Source organism: Euphorbia lathyris, chromosome 4 (assembly GCF_963576675.1).
Source record: "Euphorbia lathyris chromosome 4, ddEupLath1.1, whole genome shotgun sequence".
NCBI classification, from domain to species: domain Eukaryota; kingdom Viridiplantae; phylum Streptophyta; class Magnoliopsida; order Malpighiales; family Euphorbiaceae; genus Euphorbia; species Euphorbia lathyris.
This window is the reverse complement of record NC_088913.1, coordinates 20116132-20125920: the sequence shown is the minus strand read 5'-3', so window position 1 is coordinate 20125920 and position 9789 is coordinate 20116132. Positions and strand designations below refer to the sequence as shown.

Here is a 9789-nt window from a genome sequence, read left to right as displayed (position 1 = left end):
CTCCATTCCCTTTCTCTGTTTTCTTCAGGCATCAGGTTTGTCTTCTAGCGTCTGGTTTGTCTGTTTGTGCCAGTTGTCTGTTTCCAATAATCCAACGTCCCATGACTCTTGGAATTAGTCTTTTAGGTGTCTTCGAGGTTCCAATTATTGGTGCAGAAGATTGGCAGACTTTGTCTTTTAGTGAACGGATCCTTCATGTTGTCCTGACTGTTACTCAGCTTCGTTTGTTCTTTTCGAATGTTCAACGTTCATGCTGAGTTCTTTCAAGGTCAGCTCCGTTCTGTTTAACCACTCCTGAAGAAGTCTTCAACTTTAGTCAGCTTCGTTTTGCTTCTGAATTTTAACTTCACTCAGCTTCTATTCTGTCATGCTGAGTTCCGTTTCTACTCAGCTTCGTTTATGCTGACTTTTGACCTGTCTTTACTTTATATATTTTTGCACTCAAAATTTAACAAATATATTAGTACAATTAAATCAAAGCATCTAAATTTAATTGCCTCTTAATCATGGATGATTTTGTCAAATCAAAATCTTATGGAAAGGTATTTCAACACTTCATCCTATTCTTCCAGAACATATAATTAGATCCAAAGAATAGGGGAGGCCGACTAATTGATAGTCCCTCAGGGAGTATCTGTGTTGTTTGGTTCCCTGGAAGGAAACGAGTGATGTTCTCAGCCATTTATTGGGATCAGCTCAAGATAATTATATCTTTGAGTAGTGAGCTATTAGGCTCTGATACCACTTGTTGGTCCCGTGTGATTAGTTCCAAGGGGGGGCGGGGTTAGGAACTAATATAACTTTTTCAGATTTAATTATGCTGACTTAATATAATTTCTTGAGTTTGTTCACTCAGCTTAGGTCAGCACGGCCGATTGTAGCGTAAGACAGCTTTAGTCAGAAGCTGACTAGAGCTATTTTACATATGAGTTGGGAATTGACACTTTTGTGGTCAGCTTCCAAATCAGCACTCTTATTTACTCAGTGTCAGTTTAAACAATTTATATGCTGAGCAAATATGACAAGCAACACATACATACATATATATATATATATATATATATATATATATATATATATATATATATATATATATATATATATATTGAGAGAGAGAGTTAGAGATTACTCAGTACGACTTATCCTGGTTCGGCCTCTCCGCCTACGTCCAGTCCCTAGAATCCCTTCGGGCTTTTTAAATCCAATACTGAGCTCTTTAAAGGTAGAGCACAAACCGTTTACAAGGCAGTTGAATATGCAAGAGTACCGTCCTCTATTCGTCTACTTAACTCCTACTAAGTTCTATAACCGAACACCTAGATTTCTCTACCACTGAGCACTTAACACCAAGTACTCAGCACAACACTCTCAATTTACAATTGATACAAATCGTTCTTTTTGGATGAAGAACACTTTAGATGATTACAGAAAATCAATCTAGCTTTTACACAAGAATAGAAATTTGGTGTAAGATCTCTTTTGGTTTTTGTGTGCTTTGTATGTATACTATTTTTTCTTGTTGTATTCAGCTAATGATCCAAGGATGATCATGTCCTTTTATAGTTAAGGTCTGAAGCAGAAATGATTTGAATCTTGGATTTGTCCATTGATCCAAACGGCTCCTTTTTGAGACAAGTTCTAGTCAGCTTCAGTTTTGCAGGCCAATCCTGTCGTCTGAATTCAGCAGTCGTTAGATTTATCTTCTTCTCGCAGGTTTCGTCTTTTTGTGCCAGTTTGTCTTTTAGCAAAAGAACAGTTGACCCATGCATCTTGAAATTGGCTTTTGCGTAATTCCAAGGTTTCTATTATTGGTGCAGACAGTTGTCGGATCTTGTCTTTTAGCAAACGGATCATTCATGCTGTCCTGAAGATCACTCAGCTTGACTTTGATAACCGCTTGTCTTCGATTGTTGCTAAAGCAAATACTGAGTTCTCTTTTACTCAGCTTCCATGGCCAGCTTCGTTTTGCAAGACAATTCTCAAGAAGACTTTTCTACTTTTGATACTGAGTTGCGTTCCACTCAGCTTCGTTGATTTGTTTGATCTTTAAGCTTCTGTTCTGAAGATAACTTATCTTCTTTCACGCTGAGTTCCACTCTACTCAGCTTGTGCTGTGATCTTATTCTGACTTCGTCCTGTCTTACTTTTTATTTCTATTTGTATTTATATTTATACTCAACATTGAACAAACATATTAGTACAATTAAATCAAAGAACTTAAATTTAATTGTCCCTTAATCATGGATTAACTTAAATAATTTTGTGAAATCAAAATCATGTGGAAAGGTGTTTCAACATCTTCCTCATCTTGGAACCGATTTTCTTCCTCATCATAAGCATCTTCATTTCGGTCCCACTCTACATTTTCCGACTCATAGTCATCTCGGAACCGACCATCATAATGCTCATAAGTATCTTCGTTTCGGTTCCACCCAATATTTCCCGACCCATAGTCGTCTCGGAACCGATATTCATCATCATAAGCTTCTTTGCTTCGGTTCCATTCTACATGTCCCAACTCATCATCATGATGGAACCTACCTTCATTATCTTCATAAGGAGCCCCGTGTCGATCCCACTCAACACGCCGACGCCCATTCTCATCATAGTAGACCCCATCTTCATCTTCCTCATGAGCGGCCCCATATTAGTTCCACTCAACTCTTTGACGTTCATCCTCCTAATGGTAAACTCTACCATCTTCATCATAATCAAACTCATATGCACTATGACAAAGTTCACCATCCTCACAGATTTCATATTCGGAAGCGTACTCTCTCTCTTCAACCTCATCCTCGAATTCGCCTTCATAATAATCACTCTCCTCATGTCTTACTAGCTCATTCTCGGATTGGTTCTCCTCTTCATCAATCTCCTCTTCTAACTCCTCTTCTTCATGGTTGTATTCAAATTCATTTCCATCTTCATCAACGATCCGTCTTTTCCCACGACCTTTCATTTCCTCCCACTCCTCTTCATAATTCGAACCGACTAATTCATGTGCCAAGTCGCCCGACTCAAAAGACATGCTACAACCCAATATGGTAGAACCACCAACATCTCTCCCATCTCCATAGCCATCAATCTCCACACATAAACTAATTTCATCATGCTTCCCAAGGAGATTAACAAGCCCAAACTCCTTCTCCCCTTCTTCAAGACATATGCCATCAATTTCCTTAAGCATACTTATATAGCTAGGCCTAAGGGGCATTTTTATCAAACACTTGGGGAGTATCCCTTGCAACATGGGTTTCCTCAATATTACCACACACAAATTCATCCTTCCCCATGTTCTCACACACAAGCATCCCTTCCTCCTCATCCACACATACATTTAAATCATCATTCATACATTCATTATCAACAACTCCACAATGAGAATTTAAATTGCTAACAACACCACAAACAACCAAATCCTCACTAAGAGTAGGCATACCCACAACTTCCATATCAAGAATTGAAAGCTTTGGATTTACCTTTTTCTTGTGCAATAGAGGACAGATTTCGGATGAATCCTTAGGAGGAGAGATAGTGGTTTCTCCATCTCCTTTCTGTTGGGCTCAATGTTGTCGCCTCTGGCTACTTTGGGTTCTCTTTTGGAGTCTTTCCATCTCTTCTTGCTCTCAGTTCTCTCTTGTCTTTCTTATCATCTCAACATATTGGAGCTCTATCTCCATTGTCTCGGCTTCAAGACGTTCCTTTAAGGCTTGTGAATAACTCGGTTGAATCATTGTCGAAAGAAGTCTCCGTTCAAGGAAAACGATCGGCTCTGATACCAACTGATACAGATCGGTTTTATCTGAAAGTTTTAATTGTAAACTTACAAAGATATTTCTTCTCTAGCTAAACTAGAAGGAGTGAATCCCGGGTTTCATGGACTAAAATCCATAGGAATATGAAATCCCCATTGTTGAAGGTGAAAACCTTAACAAGCTTCTTGAAGAAGTTTAATATTTGATGGATAAAAAGTTAAGCATTACAATGACAAAGAGATGAATTTATATCATCTAAAACCTAATTGCCAAATTACAATAAAGGGTAAAGCATATAACTACTTAAAAATAATAAGATAAGGGTAAAAGGGGTTAAATATAAAAGGGTGGCATGGATGGTAAATAGGGAGTGGTATGGTTGTAATAAGGGAGTGGCAAAGGTGTAAATAAGGAGTGGCAGGATTGTAAATAAGGAGGAAGCTGAAGTAAGGAGCAAGTTCCTTAAACTGAAGGCACGCGGGGCGTATGTTGGCTGTTGAGCTCTTCTCCGGATCAGTACTCATTATACGCGGGGCGTGCCTAATTCTACGCGGGGCGTGCCCAATTCTACGCGGGGCGTGCCTTGGCTGTTGAACTGTTATGTGGCCCTGTTTTGGCCTCTTTACTCGCTTGTTGCTCGTGCTTGGTTCTTCCTCCGACTTCCCTCGTACGGACCCGATCCTAGGGAAAGATGCCCCGCATCATAAGTACTCACTCTAAGCGGGGCGTGCCCAATTCTACGTGGGGCGTGCCTTGGCTGTTGAACTGTTATGTGGCCCTGTTTTGGCCTCTTTACTCGCTTGTTGCTCGTGCTTAGTTCTTCCTCCGACTTCCCTCGTACAGACCCGATCCTAGGGAAAGATGCCCCGCATCAAATGTATTAAGAAACAATAACCAAATTGAATTACAATTTAATTCTGTTTTTCATTTTTAGACTCACCCTAATTATTATTAAAGAATCTATCTATTCATTATATTTTTAAGCTAATAATCACATTATAAAAAATCAACTTTTCCAACAAAAATAAACAAGATAAATCAAAACGATTCACTAGAAAGATAAGGAGCCGACAGTCTTGATCACATGCACCTTAACGAGCATATAGAATTTGCTCATTCACCGTTAGATCTAGGCTTATTAGAATCTAAGGTGGAGATTCAAAGCATCATGAGGCTTAGATTTAATAAGCTTGTATCTATATCTAACGGTAAATGAGCAAATTCTATATGCTTATTAAAGTGCATGTGATCAAGATTGTAGGCTCCTTCGCGAAAAGGAGCCTATATATATATATAGAGAGAGGTATGACATTGCAACACTTTCAATTATCAGAATTGAATAGAAAAAATAGTGAAAAATGAAAGAGGAAGAGAAAGAAGAAGAAGCCCAAGCTGAAGTTGAGAAATGGAAATACATATTCGGGTTTACAAATATGGCAGTTGTGAAATGTGCAATTGAACTAGGAATATCCGACGCCATTCAAAATCACAAATCCCCAATTCCACTCTCCGATTTATCATCAATCCTTAACTGCAATCCATCCTACCTCCATCGCATAATGAGATTTTTAGTTCATCAAAAGATATTCAGAGAAAAACCCTCCATTAATGGTTCCACAGGGTATGAACAAACACCTCTCTCTCGGAAGCTACTCGGTCCGGGAGAAAACAGCTTAAAACCTTTGTTTTTGCTAGAAAGTAGTCCGGTGATGTTAGCCCCATGGCATTTTCTCAGCTCTCGCGTCTTGCTGAATGGCACGGGGGCGTTTGAGGGGGCTCACGGAGATGATGTGTGGAAATATGCGGAAGAAAATCCTGGTCTTACAACGATGATTAATGAAGCAATGGCGAGTAATGCGAGATTGGCTGTGAGAAGTGTGATTGAAAAATGTCCTGAGATTTTTGATGGAGTGAAAAGTTTGGTGGATGTTGGTGGTGGAAATGGTACTTTTGTGAGTTTGTTGGTTAAAGCATTTCCATGGATTGATGGAATTAACTTTGATCTTCCTCATGTTGTATCGGTTAATCCAGAATTTGAAGGTGTTACTAATGTTGGTGGTGACATGTTTCAGAATGTTCCAAATGCTGATGCTGCTTCTCTTATGGTTAGTCTTTTTCTATTTTTAATTCTCTATTGCAGCTGATAATTTTCGGAGATTAATATAAGATCTATGATTGGATTTTAATTATAAGCTCGAGCTTTTAGTTCAATCGGTTCCATGACATGGTATCAGAGCCTCTAGGACCAAACGGTTAAGGGTTCGAGCCCTGGCAACCTCATTAATGGGTGAAATTAAAAACACATGACAGGATAAGCCTCTGTTGATTAATATAAAATCTATGATTGGACCTTAACTTATTTAGACTATACAGTAGTGTTTACATGAATCTAATGATCACGCTGAATTTGGTCATTCAGCGTTAAATGTATGCTGATTAAAATGTTAAGGTGGAGATGAGCCTACATGTAACAGCGAATGATCAAATTCACGTGGTCATGAAGGTCCATGTGAAAAATACTGTTAGACTACATGGATGATTGGTATCCACTAGATTATAATCTAATTATATTAACTTCTAATTACATAAAGTTGAAATCATGGGTAATGTAAAAAAATTTAGTATATCCTGTCTTAATTTAGGAGTCTCAGTTTGATATTTTATATGTCGTTTTGTATTATCAATCCACTTTTGACAATTATTTCTCAAAATTTTCATACATAGGAAATGATTAATTTGTATTAAATTTAAAGAAAATGTACTAAAAGATCCCATATCTCTCTTTGTTAATAATTCTTATTATTTTATGTAGTATTTGTTAAAATTAAACCATTATTAATATCTTGAGAATTTAAAGTGATAAAGAATTACTAAACTAATTAATTTAATAAAATAAAATAGAAAAGAATTACTTTAAACTGACAAGTAATATGGGAGGAAATAAAGGTTTTTTTTTTCCTCTAATGATTTTCAGTGACAATTCAAAAAGTGATAATGTTGTTGGAAATTATAAGACAGCTTTTTGATCCAATACACCTAAATAATATTAGTATTACACAACTAATCATAAAATCGGATTAGTCCTAAAACGAATTTAGCTTTCAAATACAAAATATGAAAATCGTTAGTCTAACACTTACCCGATGATGTAATTTTAAGTCCCATTAACAAAAAAATAGGTTGTTTTTTTTTTCATTTGGAATAATATGTTCTGACCACCCTTAAACATCCAACGTTTTGACCATCTAATAAGGCTTGAAGTTATATATTTTCTGCTAATAATAAAAAAAAAAGTTTATGTTGTCTTAACGAGACTTCACATTGCACCATATGGTAATATTACATTTAAGATTATATTATTTTATACGTGAAAGCTAGATCCGTTTTCCCCTCAGAATCCTAGAACTAAATTTGTAACTTATCCCAATAAATTTAATCATGAAAGGGATATACAAATTTAGTCTTACGGTTATTGGGAGAGAGAAGATTTAGCCTCCACGTGTAAACCAGTGCAATCTTAAGACGAACATATACTAGACAATGTAATTTCAAGTTTCATTAACAAAATATAAGTATTTTTCATGTGAAAATTCATGTTCTGGTCACCCTTCAACATCCATTGTTCTGGCCATCCAATAAGGTTTGAAAGTGCATATATTCGATTAATGGAAAAAAAAAAACTCACTTTCCATTAATAAGGTCTAAAATTGTATTGTCGGATAAACATTAGGGTAAAATGCATTATTTTGTATGTACATTCTAAATTTGTTTTCCATCGAATGGCCATTAGGCTAAATTTGTACCTTAGAAAGTCATTAGAAGCCGTGATGATTATTTAGAGAATCCATCATATCCATATAATAATTTGAATGGTCCACATGAACTCACATAAGATCTTATGTGGACGATCCTAGTCAGAAGATTCTATGAGAGAGTTAAATAAAGGTCAACTTAGTTTTTTGAAATTTTTCGTTAGATCAAGATAAATTAGTCTTATTTAGAAATGTCAGGAGTAAACTTTTACGATTTTATATTTTAACGATAAATTTCAAATTTTGCAAAAATGATAGCGCAAATTTGGACCTAAAAATATATTCTAAAATACTTATTAAATGAGAAATATTATATTTTTATTTTAAAAATATTTTTAAAATTTGAATGTATTTGAAAATATATTTTTTAAGTATATTAATTATGATATAAAATATAAGAATATGTTATTTTATAAAAATATATTTTAATTAGATTGAGATACTTGAAAATATATATTTAAAATAAATATATTATTAAAATAAATATTTATAGTAACCAAATCATATTTAAAAAAATTTAGAGAGGTGAGAGAATATAGAAAATAACAATATAATTTTAATATTAAGCTCATACATTTTTTAAGTGTAAAATTAAAGTTCATGTATCAAAGTGTGAAACACGTTAATTTTAAGTACAATAGATATAATTCACTCTAACATCTTTTTTAATAGACTTAAAATTATTCCATAAAGAAAATGTTAGGTTTGAAATTGCACCGTTTTGTATATGAAGTCTATTGAATACGTTCTTCTATAACAACCACATACTAATTCTTTTTTTATCTTATCCCTAAAATAATTAAATTTTGACATTATTGAGCATGCATACATATTTTTTAATGTGAGAAATAATAAATCTTCAAAAAAAAAAAATGTGAGAAATAATAAAATTGTATCCTTAGCTGTAATAGAATCAGTCTTTCACATGTTGGAGTGTAAAAAATAAACACAACCCATATGTGATAGTTTTAAAAGGAATCACCTATCCGGGTAAATTATTAGAAGCACCAGGTTCTCCATGTCAAATGGAGGACATTCTATACATATTTTGACACGTGTAATATAGACCCACACATATTATAAAAGGTCTCATTATTTTAATTATTACGTGGAGTCATAATACACGTGTCTAAATGTGAACTAAGGATCCTCCGAGTGACATGGAAGACCTGATGCTTAATATAAGAACTCTCTATCCAGGCCATTCTGGCATCATTTTACTTTGATTTGATGCAAAAAAAAAAAAAAAAAAAAAAAAAAAAATCAACTTTTCATTTGTTAGGGTAAAATAAGCATTCCACATATTAAGATGGAGAGATGGGCAAAGACGTAACACCGACTCCTTGATCACATCCTATAAGAGTGGTTCTCGATGGTTAGAGAGTGCACCATAATTCTTGTGCCTCCGGTTTTAGATATAACTAAGAGTTATATGTCATGGATTCTGTTATATGGGCCTAGATGCACATGTTAAGAACACAATTTTATCATTTCTTATGTTAAGGGTATATCTATATTTCTCTAAAAATTTGAATCTTATCTCTTAAATTAATAAAATGTGATATGAATGTAGTGGGTTCTGCATGATTGGAACGATGAAGAATGCATAGAGATTCTGAAGAAATGTAAAGAAGCAATTCCAAAAGAAAATGGGAAAGTGATAATTATTGAAGCAGTTGTTGGCGAAGATAAGATAGATGACAAACTGGAGATAGCAAGGTTACTTCTAGACATGACGATAATGGCTCATACCAAAACAGGAAAAGAAAGAACCTCCAAAGAATGGGGATTTGTTATTCAAAAAGCTGGCTTTTCCTCTCATTCTATTTCTCACATTTCCTCTATTCAATCTATTATTCAATGTTTCCCTTAAAAAATTGGCTTGCTTTCGTTTCTTTTTATTTATGACTTTTATCTAATAAACAATATTATTGTGGTTTTATATACTACCTCCGTTTCATATTACATGTCTTTCTAGAGATTATTTTTTGTTTCGTATTACATGTCATTTTATATGATCAGTACACGTTAAGTCGTCTTTTTTTCTGCTATAAAATACGGGTTTACGAAAATTAATTAGAATAATGGACTTAATATAGAATAAATAAATATTAGAATCAATAAATAAGGGGCAACAATGTCTTTTTTGTAATATCCTTAATTTCTATACAACTTTCTGAAAAGACATGTAATATGAAACAGAGGGAGTATAATATTGCAAC

At 34.5% G+C, this 9789-nt stretch overlaps 1 protein-coding gene across 1 annotated transcript; it reads left to right on the top strand.

Annotated features, from left to right (window-relative positions):
* The first annotated feature begins 5066 nt into the window (after positions 1-5066).
* On the top strand, positions 5067-9532 carry LOC136225812 (acetylserotonin O-methyltransferase-like). Its single transcript, XM_066013928.1, has 2 exons — positions 5067-5860; positions 9141-9532. Exons 1-2 carry the CDS (start codon positions 5114-5116, stop codon positions 9438-9440), a joined length of 1047 nt encoding a protein of 348 aa, XP_065870000.1. The 5' UTR covers positions 5067-5113; the 3' UTR covers positions 9441-9532.
* The last annotated feature ends 257 nt before the right edge of the window (positions 9533-9789 follow it).

Bases quoted from the DNA above. Each gene is read 5' to 3' on its own strand.
- LOC136225812 (XM_066013928.1), top strand. From the start codon at position 5,114: ATGAAAGAGGAAGAGAAAGAAGAAGAAGCCCAAGCTGAAGTTGAGAAA. The intron at 5,861-9,140 runs GTTAGTCTTTTT...ATATGAATGTAG, and splicing joins CTGATGCTGCTTCTCTTATG to TGGGTTCTGCATGATTGGAA.